We start from the raw sequence: 24,389 nt of genomic DNA, 5'->3' as shown, positions 1-24,389 counted from the left end.
CTTAAAAAGGATGGTTCGCAGGGCATGGAACATCCAAAAGACAACATTCTCACGCCGATCGTCTGGTCCAAGTAGAAACAGGCACCAAGTTTGAAGGGCAATGTTGACAATTCCGTACATAAAGACAAAAAGACAAAGTAAAAGTTTTTTCAGACAGACGGTAGACTCTAGTTGCCAGCTTAAAGTCCTTGAGTCGGAAGGGAAAAGCCAAAAGTCCAATTCATTTTCACCATTGTTTGCATGCAAGCTTCGCGCCCTTTTTCTCTCTCTTTTTTCTCTGTCGTTCTCTTTTGTTCCGTCTCGGTGTTCTTCGGGTTATCTCTCTCGAACTCGGGCTTTGATTGTTGAAGGTAGTTCTCTCCCTGAATCGGACGTACTCTGTACGTTTTCTATGTATGTACTTGTTGTATAAATATGCGTGCTTTTTTATTCTTCGGTGACTGATGTCTTATTTCGGGTTCGTATTCTTTTTTTTTTTTTTTTGCTGTAGGCTTTGTGTTTTGAAAGACTGCGTCTTTTTGTTGAGGCGCAATGATAGACTATAGCTTGCCGATAGCGAAGAGAACTAGGCAAAAGCAAGCCCTAATTTACAAGGAGTACTCCGAGCAAAAGAGAAAGAACGAAAGGGAGGAGAATAATGGGGTTGACTCGTACAGTTCCCGCAGACCCAGTAGAGGTAATCGGAAGAAATTAATGGAGGATAATATTAAAGGGGTTTGTGGTTCTCTGAGATTAGGGACTAATTGTAGAGCGGAGATAGAGACTGAGACTGTTTCTGTGTCTGATAGAAGTGAGGAAGCCAGTGTGGAAGAGATTCACGTGAATGATTCGGTTGAAAGATGCAGAACTGAATCGAGGGATTTTGTGGGTAGGAAGAGTATGGGGTTCAAGAATGAGGAAAACTCCAAGACAGGTTTTGAGGGAATGAACAATGTAGAGGAGATTATGGTGGATGATAGTGACGAACAGATGGTTGTTTTGCGTGAAGGGGTAGGTTTGGACTGGTTAAACTCGAATTGTTCAAGCTTGAAATTAGGGGTGGAGGGAGACGAGGGTGTTGTTTGCATTGAAGTTGACGATGGGAATGGTTTGAGAGGGAAACATGTGAATGAATGCGGTAGTCCACATTCCAGTGGCAAGAGGGATAACGATGAAATGATTTCATCGTTGAAAAGAAAGGTTGAGAGTGGTTGCTTAATTTTTTCTGACAGGAAGAGTAGCGGTGTGACGGGCAGGACTCAGTCACGGTTAGGATTTTTGAAAAGGAATGAAATTGAGGATGTTGATGATGACAGGACTTGGTCACGGTCAGGACTGTGGAAAAGGAATGAAGACGGGCATGGTGGTGTTGATGCTGCATCGGATAATTCAGATGGTTCGAAAAGGAATACGGACGAGGATGGTGATGGCAATATTGTCTCTGATGGATTGAGAAGGAATGTGGATGAGGATGGCGGGGATGATGTTGTTTCAGTTGATTCAGATGGGTTTGAGATATCGTTGAAATTGGAAAGCTGTGATAATTCTGCAGCATTGAGCTCGGATAGCAGGGCTGAAGAGGAAGAGAAAGAGGAAGATTACGAGGAAAACGAGAATAGAGGAAATCATGAGAGGGTAAGGCCAAGGGGAATCGACAATGGATTCAAGAAGAGAAAATATGGGTTAGATATGTTGCTTAATTCTCAAAACGACAAAGATAGCAATATTAATAATGACAAAGGCTGCTGTTCTGTTAACCCCAGTAAAGAGTTCGATTGTGTGGCCGGAAGAACTCGTTCGCATTTTACCTCAAAATGGGGAAAGAAGAAAATGGAGCTCGGAACTTTAAGTCGCCCTTTTTGTCTTGATGAGGAGGAAATGGAATCTTTTTCTGGGCATGATGACAGTGATGATAGTGGTGATAAAGGGGAAGTTGGGTCTGATTACGAGAATGAAGATGATTTGAGTGATGACGAGAATGAAGATGATTTGAGTGATGATGAGACTTATCTCGGCGTTAAGAAAGCTGTGTCTACGAGAGAGAAGTGCAAGACTAACAAAGGCAAGCTGAGGATGCCCACCGAGGGAAAATGTATCCGTTTGGTAAAGAGTTGTGATTTTATGAAGATTCTTGTAGATTCCATGTTGGAGAAGGGAGAATTTCCTCTGGAAGAGTTGGATTATTCTAGAGACGAAGCTTCCAGAGATGAAAGCAATCCACCAGTTGCCGAGACAACTCTACCACTGAAGTTCACTTTTGGAATTGAGGAGTCGAATCCACCAGAGAAATCAGAAGACGAGAAAGAAATGGATGAACTTTGGGCTCAGCTTGAGCTTGCTCTCAGAGCTAGTGAAATTGGTTCAGTCGATTCTGCTAAGGTATGGTGGTATTGTGAAGGAACAGGCCAAGAAACAATACTGTTTTTTTCAACTCATTCTATTCTTTCATATATTGCTTTAAACCTTTTTATGAGTCGCTGCAGGAACTTTGCTTTCCTTTCCGTTCTGCATAGTTTTATTTAATCGATTAACCAATGATCCGTTATAGGAAACCTATTTATTTTGGCTATCAAAAAATACTGAATGGGTATGATATGTAAAAGACCTCTGTTTTGGTGAACTTATGAATATGAGTATTTGGTTTTGATATAGTCACGATATACATTGTTGCCAATAACCAAGAGTCGGGACTAAGTTTTGCATGGCTTACAGATTAGTCAGTATATCTGGTTGGTTCTATGCATCCTGGTATTGAGGAACATGCATATCAAATTCCAATACCAAAATTTGTTATACTGCTTATGCATACAAATTCTCATCCTTGCTAATTCTGTTGGTCCATGGACACGGCATTCACAGTAGGTGAAAAGTCTTTTTGGGCCATTAGAAATGTCCAAGACATGTCTGCCACATAATAGGTAGGCTGGTTTCCTATTTATTTTGTCAGATTCTAATATAACTGGAATTATGTTGTTGACATGATTTGAAAATGAACATAGTACCATGGATGATAAAATTTTCTGGTTAAACAAATTCACAAACTGCCTAAAGCATGTGTTTGGAAAATGAGGTTAAAACTTGCACATTTATTGGTATTATTTTCAAGTGGCCCTTCCCCTGGCCTTATTTGCACACATGATGACCATCTTTACAGGCTCTTCAATTTTCTAATCTAGATGATCTTTCTTTTTTGGTTTTCTGTTTGCCCCACCTGGGATTTTTTAGCACCTCATCTGTGTATTTGTTTCAATGAAACTTGAAAGGTTAGATGTTGACCAACAGGTTGAAGATGAAGATGCCCTTCCTCCTGAAGATGACATTGATAGAGCTACCCATTGTCACCTAGGGAATCATCGACTTATTCTTGATGAACAAGTTGGACTTAGATGTGCATTTTGCTCATATGTGAAAATGGAGATCAAGTATATTCTACCATCTTTTGTAAGTCATGCAATCTTAATAATCAAGATTGTTTATGTTAGTTTATCTACTCTCTCCCTCTGTTCCATGAGATATAATTACGTTAGTATATTTTGATGGTTTAATGTATAATGACAGTGGAATTTTGAATTCAAATAAATATAAGATAACTCTCTGCTACATTTACTTCTAAATTAAAAGTTCCCTGCCACACTTGGATACAAGACATTGATTTCTAGCAGGACACATGGTATGGGCATTGACTTGATAACGGAATTCCTTGTTTGAATTGGAAAGGACTATACTGGACGAAAATATTCAGTGATGCTACCTCGTAGGACACGCCTGCCCACACACACACAGAGTTCTATATGTACAGAAGTAACTTGGCACATGTTGATTTGCATTTTGCACTGACCATAATAAGAATTATGATTCTAAATAAGGTTAAGGGGCGGTGATTTGTGTCAAAATTTTTTCAAAAATTTTTGTGAGTTGTGATTACCAGCTCTAATGATTTTCAGTACTTGTCAACTTGAGGATAGAGAATTTTTGCTTCAGAACTTATAAAAAAAATATTGCATCAGAATACTGTTCTTTTCTTTAATGTGGTTTTGCATGTTTCAGAGTACAAATTCTTGTGGAAAATTAGACAGGAGGGACTCTGGAGGAGCAATGAACCACTCCATCTTCAATGAGTTTGGTTCTCAATATTCTGGTTGTGATTCCTATTCTGACTGTGATACCCGAGCTCATGCTGAAGGCACAGTGTGGGACATCGTTCCTGGTATAAAAAGTAGTATGTATCCACACCAGCGTGATGGTTTTGAATTTATTTGGAAGAACATAGCTGGAGGAATTTACGTTGATAAGTTGGAAAACCAAACAGCATTTCATGGTGGAAATGGGTGTATTATTTCTCATGCACCTGGGACAGGGAAAACTCGTTTAACCATTGGTTTTCTCCAAACATACATGGAGTTCTATCCATCATGCAGGCCTATTATTGTTGCTCCTTGTAGCATGCTACTGACATGGGAAGAGGAGTTTCATAAATGGAAGTTTGACATCCCTTTTCACAATCTGAACAAGTCGGAGTTGTCTGGCAAGGAAAGTAGGTTGACCGACTACATTGTGAGGCAAGTTGGACATCTTGACCAAAGAGATATCCGTATCTTGAAGTTATATTCTTGGAAAATGGATAGAAGTATTCTGGGGATAAGTTACAAACTGTTTGCTCAACTTACTGGAGAAGTTGAGAGAAAGGGTGAAGTAAGGCTAAATACTGAACATGCTCAGCTCAGGAAAGTCCTTCTTGAGCTTCCTGGTCTAGTTGTCCTTGATGAAGGACACATTCCACGAAATTCCGACAGTAATATCCTTCAGGCATTATCAAATATAAAAACGGAAAAGCGCATTATTCTTTCAGGAACTCCTTTTCAAAATAATTTTGATGAGCTATATAATACTCTCTGCTTGGCGAGGCCACAGTTCGCAAACATAAGACATAAATGGGGATCTCTTACAAGTTCCATTGCCAAAGCCACTGATGATAGAACGAGATGTGAGAAACTGAAAAAGGTTAGAGATATGATCGAGCCATTTGTACATGTACACAAAGGTTCCATCCTACAAGAAAAACTTCCAGGGTTGAGGGACTCTGTGGTTATATTACAGCCAGCCCAACTGCAGAAGAGCCTTTTTGATGAACTCTGTCATCGTGCTTTGACTAACCATTTTAAATTTGAGTACTACGAGTCTTTGATCTCTGTCCATCCTTCACTCTTGCTCAAATGTGGGGAAGAAAAATTTCCTTCTGACAGGGTTAAGTTAGAAAGATTAAATCCTGACGCTGGAGTAAAAACAAAGTTTCTAATGGAACTCATCCGACTCAGTGAAGCAATGAATGAAAAAGTTTTGGTTTTCAGCCAATATCTTGACCCGTTGATCTTTGTAATGGACCAGCTTAAATCTCATTTTAATTGGACTGAAGGGAATGAGGTGTTGTATATGGATGGACAGCTAGATGTAAAGCAGCGCCAGTCCTCAATTAACGTTTTCAATGATCCAACAAGTGAAGTAAGGGTGTTACTTGCATCAATTAGGGCTTGTTCTGAAGGTATAAATCTGGTTGGGGCTTCAAGGGTTGTTTTACTGGATGTCGTATGGAATCCATCAGTCGAAAGACAAGCTATATGCCGAGCGCATAGGCTTGGGCAGGAAAAAGTAGTGTACGTCTACCATCTCATCGTCTTCGGGACAAAGGAAGAGGAGAAATATTATCGTCAAGTTGAGAAGGACTGGTTGTCTGAGTTGGTATTCTCTCCTTCGGACAGGAGTGGTGATCGGGGGAAACTCCCACCTACTGATCTACAGGATGAGATTTTGGAAGAGATGGTTAAGCATGAGAAACTTGAACATATCTTTGAGAAGATAGCATACCAACAGAAAGAGTCTAAACTAATTGAGACATTTACCTTGTTGGAGAAGAGACCAGTTATATGATATCACCATTTAGTCCATGAAGCTGAAATCGTTCTCTTTTTGGTTCAAGTGTCCGGTGGCATTTAGAAAGCTTCCAGAAAATCTTTGTAAAAACTGAACATAAATAATGGAAACGGTATGTTTCATTCCTAGTTGACACTTGGTGATTCTCAGTTCTTCTACTTTTAGTATTATTAACTGGATTTCACAATTTAGAGCTTATTCAAAGGCTTGATGCATATCATGATATCAATGGAAGTAATCTCCTGTGCTTACATTCACTTGTTGGAGTGATAGAATCAATTTTCATCCCTCGAGAAATTTCTAGAGATCTGATTCAATGAATGGTTCAATTTGCATTGTCGAATGATAATTAGCTGAAATCTTGTGCTGAAGTTATATGCATGTGCGTGTGATGAGTTGAGTCATTAGCATGTAGTTTATTATGGAACTGGATTGTGATTCTGGGTTATGCTTTATTATGACTTTTGGGATGTAACTAATAATGTAATGAGTTGGATCATCCCAAAAGTCATAAGAGTTCTCCTAAATATAATCACTTTTGCATATTCTATTGATGTGATTGGTCAAAATAGTTATTTTATATTAAAAAAAAATTAATGCAACCAATTATATCAGTGGAATGCTAAAAAGTGATTGTATATAGAATTTTTGTTTGGCGAAAGTTGGATGATTATTATTATTATTATTTAAAATAATTTAAAATTTAAAAATAAAGAAAATGGATCAACTTGAACCTAGCGATGGAATGAGAAATGAGTTTAGCAAGATCATCCCAAAAGTCATAAGAGTTCTGCTATATATAATTACTTTTGCATATTCTTTATATATTCTATTAATATGATTGGTTAAAATAATTATTTTATATTAAAAATAAAAGTAATGCAACCAATTACATCAGTGGAGTGCGTAAAAAATAATTGTATGTAGAGTTTTTGTTAGGCAAAAGTTGTATGATTATTATTATTATTTTTAAAAATAATTTGAAATTTAAAAATAAAGAAAATGGATCAACCTAAACCTAGCGATGGAATGAGAAATGAGTTTAGCAATCTATGTAAACGCTTAACAATTAATTAAAACAAAAATATATTCCGTTGCCGGGACTTGAACCCGGGTCTCTCGGGTGAGAGCCGAGTATCCTAACCAACTAGACTACAACGGATTTGCTATCTGTGGCCGAACATAATATTATTAAACATATATACCGAGACATTTCTCAAATGTACGACGGACTAAAGATATAAAATCGAATCAAGAACCCAAACTCTAGGGTTTCTCCAATTTCTCGCTCTCAATCAGCCGCTCCTTGTCTTTCGCAGTCAGTGAGTACCTTCAAATCCAGCCAACATGGTAGTCTCTCTCTCTCTCGCATTCGTTCACTGCTAGCTGTATGTTATACCAAGCATATATGTTCATCGATGCTCTGATTGTTTGACTGAAAAAATAAATCTCTATATAATTTTCCTGCTGACACCGTTTTATTATCTTGATGTGTACATATTTTGAAGCTAAGGGTGTTTTTATTTCTTCAGAAAATGGTTTGTTACGAAGTTCCCCAATACTGGCTATGCTTTTAAGAATGATGAGATTCATTTCATCCTTCATTTGGTTATTTCCTCTTATCGTTTTTTGCTTCGTACATGCTATGGCACCTAGAGAACAAGACAATAAATGGTCCCAGATGCATAATGTATTGTTGGTTTCGCTCATTTGTAAAATTAGCTGCTATGCGGAATGTGCTGTGAAATTATCATTATGATCCATCACTGATTCTGTTTGAGTTTATCATGAACTTGCTTCAGTTATTCATTTGTTGAATTTGGTTGCCACTGTTACTTGGGGTTCAATCAGTAGGATCATCATAGGGAGTACAATTTTGGTAGGCACGTTGGGTTTTTAGCTAAATCTATTGTCTGCAATTTATCTTTTGGCGTTTAAGATGGAAATATTAAGCACATAGTTGGTGCTTAAGAGAGAAAGAGATAGGGCTTGGGTTGTTAGGGCCTGTCATTGGCATTACTCCTTGACGATCTGCAGGGTGCATGTTTGATATCTAATAATGTGAGGCTTTTAAATTTTCTGTGTATGCAGTTCTCTGGCTCACATCATTATGAATTCATGACATGCTCAATATAGGGTGCCAAGGATTTTTGTGGCCTGTAGTTTATGCAACATAAGCCCCCTATTTTAGCTCACTGAGCTAATAGCTAGTCTGGTTAATGCTTGATTGTGACGGAAAGATCCAAATTATTGACCTATCTTTGGACTAATCATTTAATGATGCTTTTTTATGATGCAGACCAAGAGAACAAAGAAGGCGGGTATTGTTGGAAAGTATGGTAAGTGCCATTCAATTTCCTTATTTATTTGCTCAGTACCTGTACTTTTTTAATCATATATGACTCAGAATTGATTTTTCCTTCTAAGCTTGAGATTGCATTTTGATTCAGGCCCGGTTTGGATACACGAAACATCTCATCTCATCACATCATTACAACTTTCCTAAACTCTCACACAAAATATAATAAACAATTCAACTTTTTCAAATCCCAAAATAAAAATAATATTTTAACAACATTTTATTCAACTTTCAACAAAACATCTCATCTCATCTGAACTACGTAACCAAATGAAGCCTAAGTGTTCTTGATTTGAAAATGCCTCCTACTTACTGGCCGTAAGGCTGAACTGAGAATTAGTCTATAATATCATCCTTGAATATATTTTTAGTTTTCACATACAATTATCCTAGTCGGAAAAGAACCTCTTCTACTAGTCTTTTTGATCTTGTTGTTTTTAGCCCCCACTTAAGCTACGGGCTACTGCATGGTTGGCATGTGGGGTATACCATATTACCACTGCTAAAAGGGGGGATAAATGGTTTCTACATTAATGTTGAAGTACAAAGTGCTTTTTATTTGGAACTGTTGAAATTATGACATTTGCTTTATATTAACTGTGTAAATTTTGTGCTTTTGGTTATACTGAAGTTAAATTCAACCTAGCTTATCTACTAGTCATTGATAATTGGATGTGCTGTTTCTTCACAGTATTTAGTTGCTCTCTCTGTGTATATGTGTGCGCGCGCGTGTGTGTGTGTCTTCCTCTTATAAATTTCTGAATATATAGGCAAGTTTCTTTATGGGAGAATGTAAGCTGAAAATTTGCATCAATGCTTTAAATTCCATTTTGGTGATCATTCTAGATTAAGCGCTAGAACAGAATATTTCGGTCCGGCACGGAATAGGGCCCGGAATGCCAATTCTGGCTGGAATTTGACTAAAATGGCCGAAACGGGCTGAATTTGGAATGAAACATAAAGAAGATGTATAGTGTACCGGGTACTACACCAGAACAAAAAATTCCTGCCGGAACGGAACGGAATTGAAATATATTATTTGCACTATTCATTGTTACTTGCATTACACGCGAGAAATATTTTGGTTTGAAAATATTCATACTATTCCAACCTTATGGATGTCTTGTGTAGGGGGATTTTTTAAAACAGCATGTTGCCTCTTATTGTAGGTACCCGTTATGGTGCTAGTCTGCGAAAGCAGATTAAGAAGATGGAAGTCAGTCAGCATAGCAAATTTTTCTGTGAATTTTGCGGGAAGGTAAGCTGTCAATCAGTTCTTATGTGTTCCTTTTCACTTTTATCAGATGGCATGTTCTAACTATTATTGATTTTCCTGTTACAGTTTGCAGTGAAGAGGAAGGCTGTGGGTATTTGGGGCTGCAAAGACTGTGGAAAGGTCAAGGCAGGCGGTGCCTACACTTTGAAGTAATAATCCTAAGTTGAAATGGTCTGCTGTTTTCTTTCTTTCTTTCGTTTTTTTACACTAGTAGATAACAATCCAATGGCTGTTTCTGTTTTTTTGACAGCACTGCTAGTGCTGTGACCGTAAGGAGCACCATCCGGAGGCTGAGGGAACAAACTGAGAGTTGAGCTGCAATCAGACTATTCTATCTTATTTTGGATATCTGCACCTTAGAGAAAAATCTACTTTAAGATTTGTGGCTGTTACTATTTTAACCTTTCGTTGTTTCCGAAATGGGAGTTGAGTTTAATATGAGAATTTCATTTTTATTCTGTGGCGGAGTGGTTTCTGGTAATGTTATCACTCTTTAAAGTTGAATTTTATTGACTTCAAGCTGGAGTTAAAAGCTACAAGTAGCTGCCAATGTTCTTGTTCTTTTTAGGCCCCGTTTGGATTCGGAAAGCAATTCCTCTCATTATTATAATTTTTTAAAATTTTCATACAAAATATAATAAATATTTCAATTTTTTTAAATTTCAAAACAATAATAATATTTTAAAATAATATTCTAATAATATTTTATTCAATTTTCATATTTCATTTAAAAATATCTCATCTCATTTCTAAATCTAAACCAGCACTTGGGATGAATTTGAATACACAAATCTATCTTATCTCATCTCATCTATTTCATCATTACAACTTTTTCAAATTTCTATACAAAAATATAATAAATAATTCAATTTTTTCAAATCTTAAAATAAAAATAGTACTGAAAATTTATATTTAATAATATTTTATTCAACTTTCAACAAAATATATTATCTCAACTCTCTATCAAACCCACCTTAAATCTTATGTATTCTCGGAAATTATACTATATGTTATCCCATTAACATGCTAATATAGTGTTAATTGCTATTTGTTTTCTTGGAAAGTAAAAATTACATCCACATCATTACAATGTTATAGAAAGAAGTGGGATGAGAGATATGGCGTATAATAATTTCCATTCTCTCGAGTGCACTGCTAAGATAAACCTTAATACTACATATACACAGACAACCTAGTACCCGTTTTTACTCGACTTGTAAACTTAAAAATGTCTTGTGTACGCTGTTACTGAAGCCAAAATAATGGCTTGACCCGTTTGCTCCCCAATCAGCCATTCAACTCCAGTGACTGAATGTGGTTCCAAGCAGGTAACTGGCGTATGCAGCTCTGACAAGGATTACCGTCAAAATAAGGAGAGAAACAGATACAGATGCAATTGTAAATTTTTTTGCTGTATTTTTCTCTTGCTTTCTCTGCTGTAAAAGCATTTTGTAGTGTAAGGCTGATGTTGACGAAAAAAGGTCACAGAGGATCGATCAGACAGGAGCAATTGGTCTCTCATCAATGTCGTTATTGAGATGCACTTTGTTTTGGACGGCCTTTACAGCCGCAACTCTTGCTGCATTTGCCGCTTTATTAGCTGCTGCTACAGCTTTGCTCACTCTTTCATCCACCTTTCCTACTACATCCAATGTTTTTTCAGCAGCTTGCTGTGCTTCCTGCTCATAACACACCTCCATTAGTAGTTGATAGCACTTTAATAATTAAGGTTGTCTACGTTTAATAAGCTGGTCTCCACGATTAATGGGAGGTCAGCCATTTGTAGCTCATTGTAAAACAAACCAAGCATAATCTTGACAAATATCATCGTCTCAATCTCCTTCATAAAAGACCTAACACCACAATCCAGGGATATGTCCTGCCTTTTGACCGCCCAATACACCTTTACCAGACAAATAACACAACTGTATTCTTTCTAGCAAGTCAGCTAGTGGGTAGAGACCAAAACTTCTATCCTCAGCAAGCATGTTAATCTTACCCATTAGCTTAGCCTCTAGATATATTCTGTATCTAAAATTAACACGGACAGAATTGAGATTGTGATAGTAGAGCAACATATATATTAAAATAAATCCTTCCCACCCATACATTCTTTTCCGGCAAGGAGCAAGGAAATTCTGCCTCTCTCACCCATTTGGAGCATCTTTGGAGGTGAAATAGGCAAAAAGCTAAAATTCTCAAAGTTCTCAAGATTGGACACTGACAGAACATCCACATGAATTTTATGGTTGGCATTCAATTTTGGTGATTTCTACACACAACACAGAGCATATCCTGATTAACAATCTAACAATACCAATGGCCTTTAGGCCAGATGGTATTCCATCCCCTCGTAAAAATGGGTTAGAGGGTTTGCTCATGGTTCAAGTTGGGATGTGTGAGTTTCTTAATTGCCCCAAAAAAAAGATATTGATTTCAAAGTAGCATACCATTGTCCACATCATTAAAACCATTTACCACTGGTGACCAGGATTGGAAAATGGGTTGGCTTAGGGTCAGGGGCATTATTCTGGGAATTTTCCACATGGCAACACTGGTCAGAGGCATTGGCACAGAGAGAGAGAGAGTGAACATCCGCTCAAGTTTTGGGGGAATCCACTCATAAAACTAGAGGAGTGGATGTGAGTGCAAACAGTGACAACGATTATTCTAGTTTTCATGTTTTTTCATGGCGCATGAGTATCCTTTCACCACAAGGGAAAAAAACCACAGATACCTGGACTGCATTAAGAACTTTGGTATAGTTGACAGCATAGGAAGATTCGGAATGGGAAAGTTGCATGCATGGAATGTCAAGAAGCCCATTTTTCCAATGACCAGATTTTGTCTCCCCACTCCTGAAGGTATATAAACCAAGTCCTTGCCTTCTTCCCTCATGCCAGGCTCCCTCAAACTGATGTCCATTTCCAAATTGATAGACTCCAAAACCATGCATTTTGTCAGCAAAATATTCCCCTGCGTATGTGTCTCCATTCCTACATTATCATACAAAGCATATTAGCAAGGTGCTCAATCATACATATTATAATTTGCATCTGGCCATCCATTTATGTTGCACCATGATGAGATAAAAGTGCTCGTATTGCACTTTGACCATCTGGGATTCCGCGAGAGGTGCTGGTATCAGAAAATATGAAGCTCTCTGATTCAGCATCTTCAAAACAAACAAAAAGCAACAAAGAAGGCCAACAGTTGAAATATGGTCCAAAGAGCTTCAGTGTTTGTGACCCAGAAAATGTTGATAAGAACGGGCAGGTCAAGTAGAAATATAGCATAATGTTAAGAACTTATCTACAGTAGAAGGTACCAAACAATCAGTTCAGAAGCCATTAAAAGTCAATTACAAAGTAAGCTAAGACAATAAATACGCCTGTTGAGTAGTTACAGACAAACTAATTAAGATTAAGTATTAGTTACTACTAACAACAGTGTAGAAAACCTACTTACAAAAAAAACAACTAATAGTTTTCCCTCAGCAATCAGCATGTTAAAAAAATGAATACTTCGTCAAGTAAACAAAATAACACTCATCAAAACTTCAGCAACCAGTTCAAACCTCAGACAATCACCATAATCAAGTTAAGCAGGAAAAGAAAAGTGAAAACTCATAAAGGAAAAAATGGGTAGTCCCTTCAACGAATATGTGTGGGGAATGGCAATAGCAGTTAACATATGTCAAGCGTAAGAATGCTTTTTTTATTTTAAGTAATCGAAAACTTAATTGAAGAACACGAAGTCGAGAGTAGGAATGCTTAAAACCAGAGAACATTTACATTGGGGGCTCTAAAATATATGTGGGTGATAACGAAAGTGATGATTTTCAAAATTACATAAACAGGGAAGACTACAAAATATGTGCAGGATCCATTTCATGAATGAAAGCAACAATTTCACCTAGATTCCGGATCTGTTGTTACACTAAACTAGCTACCTCTTAAATCTGTAGCCCTGAATAAAACAGTCTTGCCATGTTCTTTATTAAAAACATTCTCAATTAGGGAAGTTTTAAAAGAAGGAAATGTGCAGAATATCATCTGGGTCATCTACTCAATGTTAATTCCACCTATATAGACATGTAATTACATATTTCGTACACTGCTTTCAATGAATCAATCAGCCAGGGCACAAAATCTAACTCCATGATACGAGATTCTACAATTTAACAATCCTAACTGGAGGAGAAAACACAAATTAACTCCTCTCTGAAGAAAAACTGGCGTGCTTATCAATAAATTAAAATTTCGTAAACACTGCAGTTTGGATAAGCTAAAAATCATACATCTCCAATACAATACATTGGTGATTAAAGACCAAAAGTCGCCTTGGGCAAAGGCTATTGAATTTGAGGGGGATGGTTTTAATGACTTGTATGCTTCTTTTTTCATCTGTAGATTGGGCTATGCCTAATTATGAGGATGAATAAATTTTATTAATTACAAAAAAAAATAAAAAAATAAAAAGAAAAGAAGAAGAAGACCGAAAGTCACGATAATTCACCTGTAATGGTAACGACCAAGCCCGTGTTTAACACCCCACTTGAATTCCCCTACATACTGGCTCCCATCCACACAAGTATGAACTCCACACCCATGACACTGCCCTTTAGACCACTCTCCAGCATAGACATCGCCGGTGTAGAACCTATACAGCCCAATCCCATGCCTCAAGCCCTGCCTATACTGCCCACGGTACCGGCTACCTTTCACCCAGGTCTCCACCCCGTACCCATCATACTTCTCATCAATCCAATCCCCCTCGTACCGGCCACTCATGTGATAGTAGTAAACTCCACTTCCCGAACACTTCCCCTTATGGAATTCACCCTCATAAACATCCCCATTACTATAAACTTTCACCGAAGATCCCGAATTTGGCCTTTTAACCATCTTGGGCTTCGACCCGATTGACCAAAGAATAGGCTGATATGGCCTTGAGGGACAGGAAGATGAGAAAAGCGTAATTGGGAACGACCGACCAAGGAACAATCGAATCGAGGGAAGGCGAGGGAGTGCAAGATTGAGAGAAATCAAAAGGGTAGCGGAGAAAGCTAGGAAAGAAAGGAAGTCGAGGGTAAAAGAGCGGGGAGGATAGGAGATGAAGAAGTAGAGGGAAGGTAAGCAAAGGAAAATAAGAAAACTAAAACGAGCTCGTATCAAAGGAGCACATCGTAGTATCAAAGGAGCACATCGTAAGTGGCGGAAAAACTTGAGGGCCAGTGATAATTTGGCAAAAGGAAACGTATATGAAGTATTCGAGTATGGAAAAGATGGTGATGAAGATTGTACATTTAAATTTATGTGGTGATAATTGTCGAGAGAGGACAGTGTAGGAGAGTGGGAAAGTGCAGAAGGTGCTTGGGTCATTAAAGGCATCTTGTGGGGGCGAGGAATGAAGGGTTTGTGAAGCTGATGGATTGCTGGAAGTGGGTTGATGATGAAACTCCTTTTGGTGGGGTTATGTTGGTGGGTTTTGGAGTGTGAGATGAGGGTGTGGGGCTTGGTTTGGTTGGAGTTATTGAAGTGGGTGATGGTGCTTTGTTGGGTTCTGCAATTGGCTTTGGATTTGAAGGTTCTTTAATGGTGGATAGTAAGAAGGAAAAGTGCTTGGGTACGTTAGTTTCAAATCGGAAGCGATGCCTCTGCTTTCTCTACCGATATGCTGAGTTTCAGGTTTTTTTCTGATGCAATTACATAAAAAAAAAAAAATGCTATTCATCAACTCTGTGTTTGTATTAGAAGGGTTGTTGGGTTTCTCTTCTCAAGAGTGAGTGAGAGATATTACCTGGGAGTTAGAAAATCTGTGTGTAAGCTCCTGGTTCTGGTTTCGGAGGTATTGATGTCTGGTTTTTCAAATTTTTTTCTGAGGGAGACAACCAAATAGGGCTGACAAAGTCTCAGGTTTGGAGGTGAGACTGTGACCGTGACCGTGACAATTAAGAAAGAAATCGGAGGGATCCGATGATAAAAAGCCTCCGGCATTGGATAAATTTACTGATAATGCCACTACCTCCAACTTGATCGAGAAAAAAGAATGATTTGCTTTCAAAGTTCTGGTTTAAACCAGATTAGTTAGTATGTCATCTAAGGAATTATGAACCTACCAATTTCTTGTCAATGGCTGATAATGAAAAAAAGGTATGGTTTAAAGCTTTTCAATAGTCCCAATTAACTTTGTGCTCTTTTATCAAACCAGTAAAATGTTTGTAGGATATAAAGTAAGGTAACAAACACAAGTCTCGAATAGAGTAATGTTAAAATAAGTCTCAAATAGATAAGTCTCGTGTATACTTTTTATAAAAAAATAGATGTTACTAAAAAAGAAAAACTATTCTTTTTTAACTATTCTTTTTTAACATGGGATCTATTTTTTTATAAAGACTTGTACGAAACTTATCTATTTGAAATTTGTAAATATTATTTCTCAATTTAGGTCTTGTTTGTTTTTCAAAAACATCTTATCTCATATCACCTCATCATTACAACTTTCTTAAATTTTCACACAAAATAAAATAAACAATTTAACTTTTTCAAATCCCAAAATAATAATAATATTAAAAAATATATTCTAATAATATTTTATTCAACTTTTTAATTTTAATTTTAATCTCAACTCATCTCATCTCATATTAAATACAATACAGCTTCAAATAAATCCAAAAAGAGCATGTTATGGTTTGGTTTGACTTTCAAATCTCAACAAAAGAGTAACGCCCACGTAACGTGTTATATGGTTTATAACTACTGAATGTGTAACAGTCACGTAACACTACTGATGTAGCAGGTATTTATCAAAGGTTATGGTTTGACTTTTGAGTTTCATTTTCTTTTTGTGGCTAATTCATCAGCAGTGTTAGACATCAACAATCTTAGACAGGTAATATTAGAAGGTAAAATTTAAAAGAAAACGGGTGAAAAGTATAAAGAAGTCATATTCCAATTATTTGGGTCTTGCTTATATAAATCACATGGTATTTATAATATTTTACCACACCCATAAGAATGTCACATGATACTTCTAAAACTTCTCCAACCATATAGAATAGTAGTCTTTGAAGTTTGAACTACTCAATTTGAAATCTAAGGCATCTAGTTAGTTATATGAGAAATTATATTTATTGGTTTAAGTTGTGTAAATCTCGCCTACTCTATATGAAAATGATAAATGTTGTGTAAATCCCATGCCTTAGTTAGTTTAGAATTATAGTAAATTCTACTTTTTTTCAAAAAGAGAGTCACGAGATTTGCATAACTTAATATTGTATCTAGTATTACTCTAGATGAGTCGGGTTACTCTGCCACCCAGAATAGTCTGCTCTACTTGATCGATAGTTGTTTTTGTAACCTTTTTTTTCTTTTCATTTTTCTATTCATATTTTTTTAATATATTTAAATATTTTTAAAAAATAAAAAAATATACTAATATATTTAAAATCACTTCTTTAATTATTAAATAAAAAATAAAAATAAATTTTCTTTTTTTCCCCCAAGCCAAATAGAGCGGTAACAATTAATGGGCAAACTAGCTTTTTCCTACTCTAGATATCCTTTACGGTGGCATGCCGTTACGGAAACGGAAGCTCCCGTTGACAGTTAACCATTCCGTCTATCGACATAATAATAAAGGAAAAACACTACTTTGCCTCCCCACTTTGCCCACTTTATTTGACCACTTGTCCTTTTTTTTTTTTTTTACTTAGTGATTAATGAAGTGATTTTAAATGTATTTGTGTTTTTTATTTTTTTAAATATATTTAAATGTATTAAAAATATATGAAAAGAAAAAAGGAAAAAAAAAATATGTAGACAAAGACTACCCAATTTACTAAAAATATAATAAATAATTCAATTTTTTTAAATTTTAAAATAAAAATTATATTCTAATAATATTTTATTTAATTTTTAATTTTTATTTCATCTCATCTGTGTAACCAAACGAGAAAGAGTGATGAAGGTTTTTATTGTGTCTTAAAAATATAAATATTTTTACACAATGATTTGAGAGACTTTCAAATTAGTGGTATACTTGATATATAAATAAAATATTTTGACTATTTATTTATTATATAATTATTAATTTATCATATCTTAATTTCCAAGATTTCACGCGAATGATTATATTTTTACAACTTCAAATCCACCTTTGGATGTATTTGGATTATCAACTTGATCGGATTTATTTGTTTTTGTTTTGTAAAGGATCTCATCTACTTGATTGGATATATTGACTATAATAAAAAGGGATATTCGAACAATAAAAGGAATGATTAAGATAAGATGTATATTAATGATAGAGCTCATGAACATAGGGGGTCATTGAATTAGTCAAAAGTGTAGACTGCCCAATAATAAACCAAATACTTTTCTCGTTAATGTACTAAGGTGTCATATCTTATTCCACTAAAAAAACAGCCTATTAGTTTAAGTATTTGGAAATAATTTATGATTTTCAATGTTAAAAAATATTGGTTTTGGGTTCGAGTCCTAACGAAATATTTACAGAAGAGATGTTATATGGTATCAGAGCATATTCTAGGGTCATATTTTAGTGTCCCGTTAGTTTGAGAGAGTATTGAAATGAGAAATTAGAGGCTATACATACTGTTAGAGAACTCAGCGAAATACCTCAAGCACAACTTATTGAGTTGCTCCACAAGTTTATCTAACCTGAACAAATAATCCAGCAAGCCTCAAGTGTCTCCTCTTGGTGATGAAGTATACTACGTAGAACAAATTAGAGTAATACTCAACAAATCCACATAGTACTTTTACAAGAGAGAACAAAAAGAGAGATTTTATACTTTTTGTGAAATTATCTGAGAACCATTTGAGGGGGGGCTATATATAACCCTCCCTATGCATCTTATACGACTGGCCTTAAAGGAAAGCCAACCTTTAAGCCATACAATAAAGTGGTCGCTTGTCACTTTAATTCTTAAGCATGTAACACATGGTCATTAAGCCATGCATTACATGCCGTTATGGCATAGGAGGGGTTTGCCCATGTGGGCGTTCCTCCATCTTACATCTCTCATTCACACACAGTGGGCATGACCATATACCTGCATCTTTATAACGTTCTCAATTTTGTTCATACAAGCAAATAGATTGTGCGACCACCAAGCACACTTGTAAAAAGAAAAGTGGGAGCACTATACCAAATCTCTCCTAAAAAAGACCAACATAGCAATATCTCTAAAGTGTCTTGTCATGTCCTAGACTCATTCGATCGCATTATATCAAGTATTTTCAAAATCCTCCTGAGTTAAAAACTCATAGTAATGCATAACTACCTCCAAATCATTTCGATGTGTTCACAATCTTAATCGTTACCAATGTGTAGCGTCATAGTTCGACGTCGGCAAACGCCATCGAAAATACGATGTCGAATAGTCTTCCATTTGCTCTCATGTCATTCAACTTTGGTCGACCTTCTTTCTCAGTAATGCCTTTTTAGACCGTATCAATCCTGGTCATAAACAACATGTCAAAGTAGCAGGTGTCACAACATTCATCTTATGACATAATAAATGTAAATAAATGACACTTGTTAAAATATGAGACTCACATAATGAGAAAGAAGTGAATCATTTACACACTTACTCATTTGGTTAAATAAGCACATGTAATATGAAATATATGCTACGGTGGATTTCTCTTATTCAAACAACATATGTTTATATCATCATCGTATTGATCTTAGTCTAACTGCTACTTAAGCATCTAACCCGACTTCCTCCATTTATTTGCCTCCAATGCGTCAAAGAGGATATCACATCTGGCTAACCACATGCTAAATGGATTATGAGGTATCCATGCAAGGTCCTCTCAATACAATAGACCTCATCTTAACTCCCACTAAGGCGACATATATTTGTATCAACCAATTTATCTCATTGGATAAGTACCTAACGACACAATGTCTCATCTCCACTCGCTATTCAAGCACCAAAAGAAATCGCTCGTGTGAGTGAGTCGATCTAAACCAGTTGACGTAACTTGTGAATGTATCCTGAAAACAATACAATAAAGACAATAATTGAATAAAATCATGTTGCATTAATATTCAAGGAAATTTTGCATCTCAATGTCAACTGAAACACAAATTACATTCACAATCTACGCAGTCCTAGATTCCTAACATGAGCCACAAAAATAGTTCTTGTTATAGGCTTTGTCAGGGGATCAGCAACCATGTGACTCGTAGAAAAGTGTTTCAAGATCACTTCCTTTTGCGCTATTATATCTCTTATGTAGTGATATCTTATATATATATATATGTTTAGTTCTTCCATGATACTTTGAGTCCTTAATATATGAGAGAGCTGACATGCTATCGTAGAATATCATCATTGGATCTAAAGTATCCATGCCAATGTCTAAATACTTGAGGAAGCTCTGTAACTAAACAGCTTCTTGAACTGCTGTTAAACAAGTTATGTATTCTGTCTCTATGATGGTAAGGTTATACAACATTGTTTCTTACTTCTCCATGTAATGGCACCATTGTTGAGCAGAAAGACATACCCAATAGTTGATTTGCTCTCATCTAGGTCACTTTCCCAATTAGCATCGCTGTAACCTCTTAGTTGCAAATCCGAACCTTGATAGCTCAACACATAGTCTATAGTTCCCTTGAAATATCTCAGAATTCTCTTGACTGCTTTCCAGTGAGCTAGTCTAGAGTTAACTGCATAGCATATGCCTGGCCTAGTACACATCATTGCGTACATCAGGTTGCCCACAACATTAGCATAAGGGACACGAGCCATCTTTTCTATTTCTTTTTTAATTTTAGGACACATCTCTTTGGACAAGATCTCGCCTCTAGCAATAGGGGTGTCAATGGGTTTACATTCACTCATTAGGAAGCGTTTGAAAACTTTCTTTATGTAAGTCTGTTGGAACAAAAACAAAAGTTTATTTGATCGATCTCTGTAGATCTTAACTCCTAAAATGTATTCTACCTCACTCATATTCTTCCGAGTCTCAACCATATTCCCACTATCTTAAGTAATCATCTAGCCCTAATCACATGTAAAGATAGAACCTACTAAAACCGTAGTAACATTTTGGGTTAGTCTACAAGAACTGCTACTCAGACTACAGTAACATGTTGGATTAGTCTACAAAGATGGTTTTTTTAAGATCATTACAGTCCATTTTTTTTTCTTCCATTAGTGCATTTATAGTTCTTACTGGGGTCACCGTAATCTTTTGGTTATACAGTGCATTTACAATTCTTATTGGGGTCATTACAATTCTTTTAGCATATCATTCATACTGACAATATTAACTAAGACTACTCAGTAGAAATTTTCTATTTTATTACTAAAAAAAATAAAGACTAATATCTAAACATTCAAGCCTAACATACATAATTGATAAAATAAGTATATATCCACATGTTCAATTTACATATACATGTAATCATATTTAATCTAAAAAATTAAATAAAATATCACATGTAAAATAACATTATGGAATAATAATAAAAAACAACATGTATCTAAGCATATATCCAGTTCAATTCACACATACATGTAATGATATTTAATCTAAAATATTAAATAAAAGATCCCATATAATATAACATTATTGAATAATAAAAAACAGCATGCATGTATCTAAGCATACAAATCATGCAAAAGAAAATTCTTTATTTTTATTATTATTTATAAAACAAATGTATAATAAGTATATTTATAATCCCTACTTAAACCAAAAGAAACTTGTAGCCTAGTGGTGCACCTTGTCCTTTGATTTTATTAGGTGGTCTTGGGTTCAAAATCCAGGTGTGCCATTTTGGTGTTTTATTTTGTATTAAAAAAACATGGGCTTCTTTAGTGTTGGGCCATGAAAATTAACCAAGCCCAGATGAGTTATTTTTTTTAAATAAAATGGGCCGAATGGCCCAAGCCCAGATGACTTTTGAGTCATCTTCTACCGTCAACTAGGGCACTATTTATGTGAATAATGCATCTTCGCAAGAAGGCAGCTACTGCCGTCACAAGCAGCCTCAGTCGTACCTGCATCCCTCAACTACTGAGACAAAGCTTTGTCAAGAAACTAGGTGATGCCACACCACCTCTTTGGTGTGCGCAGCGTCGCTAAAGTGCGCGTTGCACCTCCACATAGAGTTTTTGGTAAATTGAGAACAACTAAAAACATGGTCTAATACCAATGTTAGAGAACTCAACGGAATATCTCAAGCTCAGCTTATTAAGTTGCTTCATAAGTATATCCAGCCTGAACAAATAGTCCAGCAAGCCAACTTTAGGCAACTTAAACCAAACCACCCAAAAGCCACCTTGTTGCCACTGCGGTGGCACACAATGGTCACCCTTGGGTGGCGCAGATTGGGCATTAATCCATCTATTTTGATGATCAAGACTTCAAAAAAGATTGGAAAAATGTAACCGATATTTCCTCTATCTATCGTTGTTTTTGTTACTTGGAGCTTATAGCTGAAATATTTATGCCATATATGAGAGGTACGTAGGCAGCCGGCTGATCATATAAATATATATATATATATATATGTGCAAATTGGGTGTCTTTATTTTGTTCTTATCCAAATTTTGCCTTTCCTTATTCAAGGCCTTGCATGATCAAGGATCCCCATCCTTTGTCCTTATCATCTTCCTCACTCTTAAGTCACTTCATCCTTTAAAAAATACAATTTTTCTTGTTTAATGTCTTATTAGTTTCGCTTTCAAGAAATAGAAAATAAAAAAACAAAATTACTCTCTTGTGACAGTAGTACTGTCCATTAACACACGAATATAGATTGACAGAAATGGGCTCTTCCTGTTTGATACCTAATAATACCCACTTTCTACTTGGTTTTTGTATGTCCAGGAATCTAAACATCTATATATTTAAAGTAAAACACTGCTCTACCTCTTATTTTGAACCGTTTAAATTGATCGTTTGATTTTTTTTTTAATTATTTAATAATTAAAAAAATAATTTTAAATATATTGATATATTTTTTTAAATATTTAAATATATTAAAAAAATAACTAAACAGTACGGTCAACAGAAAAAATAAAGCGACAGAATAGCCCCACCCTCGAAAGACAAACAATATTTCCAAAACGGACGTGGCGTGCACCAAAAACAATTAACGCATGTCACGGAGCCCAGATATTGAATGCAATTTTGAGAGTCCATGACGTTGACGCATGAAAATGATTGGGGTTCATGTGTATGATCATGATTATAACAAGATGATTGTCCTATATGGGTCAGTCTAATAATTTATTATGGATTTCTAAATTAATTCCAACCACATTTTTCTCATCCTTCTCCTATCTCTTCCTTAATTCTTCCATTATGGCTTATATAGAAGGATATCAAGAACGAGTAGATCAAACAGCCAAAAAAGTGTATTGATTGGTTTTATTACATGATAGTTTATTATGGATGTTAATATCTATTTATTTAATCGTTTTCTTTATTTTTAAAGAATAATATTAGATATAATTTTAAAATATATAAATCTCATATTTTTTTTAATAAAAAAAAGTAGAATCCATCACTAAAAAATGATATTATAGATAATTTTAAAATGTGCAAATCTCGTATATTTCATTTGATAAAAATTGAGATCTATTATTAAAATAATATTTTTTTTTTTATGTGAATCTCAAATTTATTCATTTTAGAATGTGCGAAACTTACACACTTTAAAACTATAAATATCTTTTTTCTTTACCAAATTCATTCTCTCTGTGTGGATTAGAAACCCAGAGGATTCAAGATTACATGTACAGGCAGAGTAGGGTGAGCGCAATGCATTTAGGATTAGTGCAAATCTAAACCATTCTCTCAATAAAAGGCACTGAATCAATATGGGACCAGATCGAACTAAGCAGAAAGCACAGCACGATATCTTTATCCTATTCCAGGCCAAGCACAATTTATTTTACCATTATAGATTTGGCTGAAAGGGACAGGGACAGGGACAGGGACAGGCTCAAACAAGTAGGTAAATTCAATTCAAATTGGACAGATTCTGCCCCATAAAGGGACAAAAGAGCATCTCCATTTATTTGATGTTGAAGATACATACATACATACACATATAAATGGGCTAAATCCTTGTCAGAAATCCAAATCCATTCTGACCCGAAGTACACTTGGTCCTATTTATTTTTTATTTTATTAATCTAAGGTTGCCCATTTTGAGGCTTTCTTGGGATAGGCTCAAGTTACAGATTCTTCCTGTCTGAAAGAGCAGAGGGCCCAAGATTATGGGACCTGGGCCAGCTCCTCACCCTGAAACACTTCACATAGTTTTCGTCAAAATATTAGAAGAGCAGTGTTATATTTATAAAAAAAATTATATAAAAATAATCTCACAAATTAAAGAGACTTCATCTAATCCGTTAAATTTATTTTACAATAAACATAATTTTATAATCTGACAAATCACATCAAATCACGTCAATTTATATAATTATATATGTATAATCTCTTTATGGCTAGAGTATCTTTCATATTAGAATCACTTTAATCCACAAATGTCTAGTTCTTCCCCCTGAATCACATGTTAGAGGTAGAGGTAGAGGGGAGCTAGATGGTAAAGAGGATGCATTGTATATTTATGATAAATATTTTCATCACAAAGAGATTATATAAAAATAAACTTACAAAGTTATTATTATCATAAAGTAGATCTAACAGATCACATGAACTCATGACACTCTATATTTATAGAACCCACAAATATGCAATTTTCTTGGTAATTATTGACTGCAAGAGGAGAATTTTATTCTGGCTAGACAAGACAATATTAGAATCTCACAAACCTATATATAATAAA

The 24,389-nt window shown here is 35.6% G+C and overlaps 3 protein-coding genes and 1 non-coding gene across 5 annotated transcripts; 2 read left to right on the top strand and 2 right to left on the bottom strand.

The window, feature by feature from the left end:
• The first annotated feature begins 253 nt into the window (after positions 1-253).
• Positions 254-6,180, top strand: LOC109003751 (SNF2 domain-containing protein CLASSY 4-like). 2 transcript variants are annotated; one of them, XM_018982030.2, is made up of 4 exons: positions 254-350; positions 491-2,358; positions 3,262-3,420; positions 4,027-6,180. In XM_018982030.2, the coding sequence occupies exons 2-4, from the start codon at positions 532-534 to the stop codon at positions 5,902-5,904; spliced, it is 3,864 nt and encodes a 1,287-aa protein (XP_018837575.2). In that variant the 5' UTR covers positions 254-350; positions 491-531; the 3' UTR covers positions 5,905-6,180. The 2 variants fall into 2 exon arrangements, with proteins under 2 accessions (XP_018837575.2, XP_035549642.1); XM_035693749.1 differs by having other exon boundaries at positions 258-393.
• Positions 6,181-6,996: 816 nt separating this feature from the next.
• Positions 6,997-7,069, bottom strand: TRNAE-CUC. Its single transcript has one exon. It is a non-coding gene; the product is annotated as a tRNA-Glu (tRNA).
• A 76-nt stretch (positions 7,070-7,145) lies between these two features.
• LOC109003753 (60S ribosomal protein L37a-1-like) lies at positions 7,146-10,092 on the top strand. The gene is made up of 5 exons (XM_018982032.2): positions 7,146-7,257; positions 8,207-8,246; positions 9,436-9,524; positions 9,609-9,691; positions 9,793-10,092. Exons 1-5 carry the CDS (start codon positions 7,255-7,257, stop codon positions 9,854-9,856), a joined length of 279 nt encoding a protein of 92 aa, XP_018837577.1. The 5' UTR covers positions 7,146-7,254; the 3' UTR covers positions 9,857-10,092.
• Positions 10,093-10,519: 427 nt separating this feature from the next.
• LOC109003752 (phosphatidylinositol 4-phosphate 5-kinase 4-like) lies at positions 10,520-15,468 on the bottom strand. The gene is made up of 3 exons (XM_018982031.2): positions 14,061-15,468; positions 12,280-12,538; positions 10,520-11,221 (listed from the first exon to the last, which is right to left on the bottom strand). Exons 1-3 carry the CDS (start codon positions 14,933-14,935, stop codon positions 11,039-11,041), a joined length of 1,317 nt encoding a protein of 438 aa, XP_018837576.1. The 5' UTR covers positions 14,936-15,468; the 3' UTR covers positions 10,520-11,038.
• Positions 15,469-24,389: the final 8,921 nt, after the last annotated feature.

This window comes from Juglans regia, chromosome 9, assembly GCF_001411555.2.
Source record: "Juglans regia cultivar Chandler chromosome 9, Walnut 2.0, whole genome shotgun sequence".
NCBI lineage: Eukaryota > Viridiplantae > Streptophyta > Magnoliopsida > Fagales > Juglandaceae > Juglans > Juglans regia.
This window is presented reverse-complemented; position numbering and strand designations above follow the sequence as displayed.

Coding starts and splice junctions, on each gene's coding strand:
- LOC109003751 (XM_018982030.2), top strand. CDS start 532: ATGATAGACTATAGCTTGCCGATAGCGAAGAGAACTAGGCAAAAGCAA. Junction 2,359..3,261: donor GTTCAGTCGATTCTGCTAAG/GTATGGTGGTAT, acceptor GTTGACCAACAG/GTTGAAGATGAAGATGCCCT. Junction 3,421..4,026: donor AGTATATTCTACCATCTTTT/GTAAGTCATGCA, acceptor TGCATGTTTCAG/AGTACAAATTCTTGTGGAAA.
- LOC109003752 (XM_018982031.2), bottom strand. CDS start 14,935: ATGCCTTTAATGACCCAAGCACCTTCTGCACTTTCCCACTCTCCTACA. Junction 12,539..14,060: donor CTTGGTCGTTACCATTACAG/GTGAATTATCGT, acceptor ATGATAATGTAG/GAATGGAGACACATACGCAG. Junction 11,222..12,279: donor AAGTTCTTAATGCAGTCCAG/GTATCTGTGGTT, acceptor TGTTATGAGCAG/GAAGCACAGCAAGCTGCTGA.
- LOC109003753 (XM_018982032.2), top strand. Junction 8,247..9,435: donor GGGTATTGTTGGAAAGTATG/GTAAGTGCCATT, acceptor CTCTTATTGTAG/GTACCCGTTATGGTGCTAGT. Junction 9,525..9,608: donor TCTGTGAATTTTGCGGGAAG/GTAAGCTGTCAA, acceptor TTCCTGTTACAG/TTTGCAGTGAAGAGGAAGGC.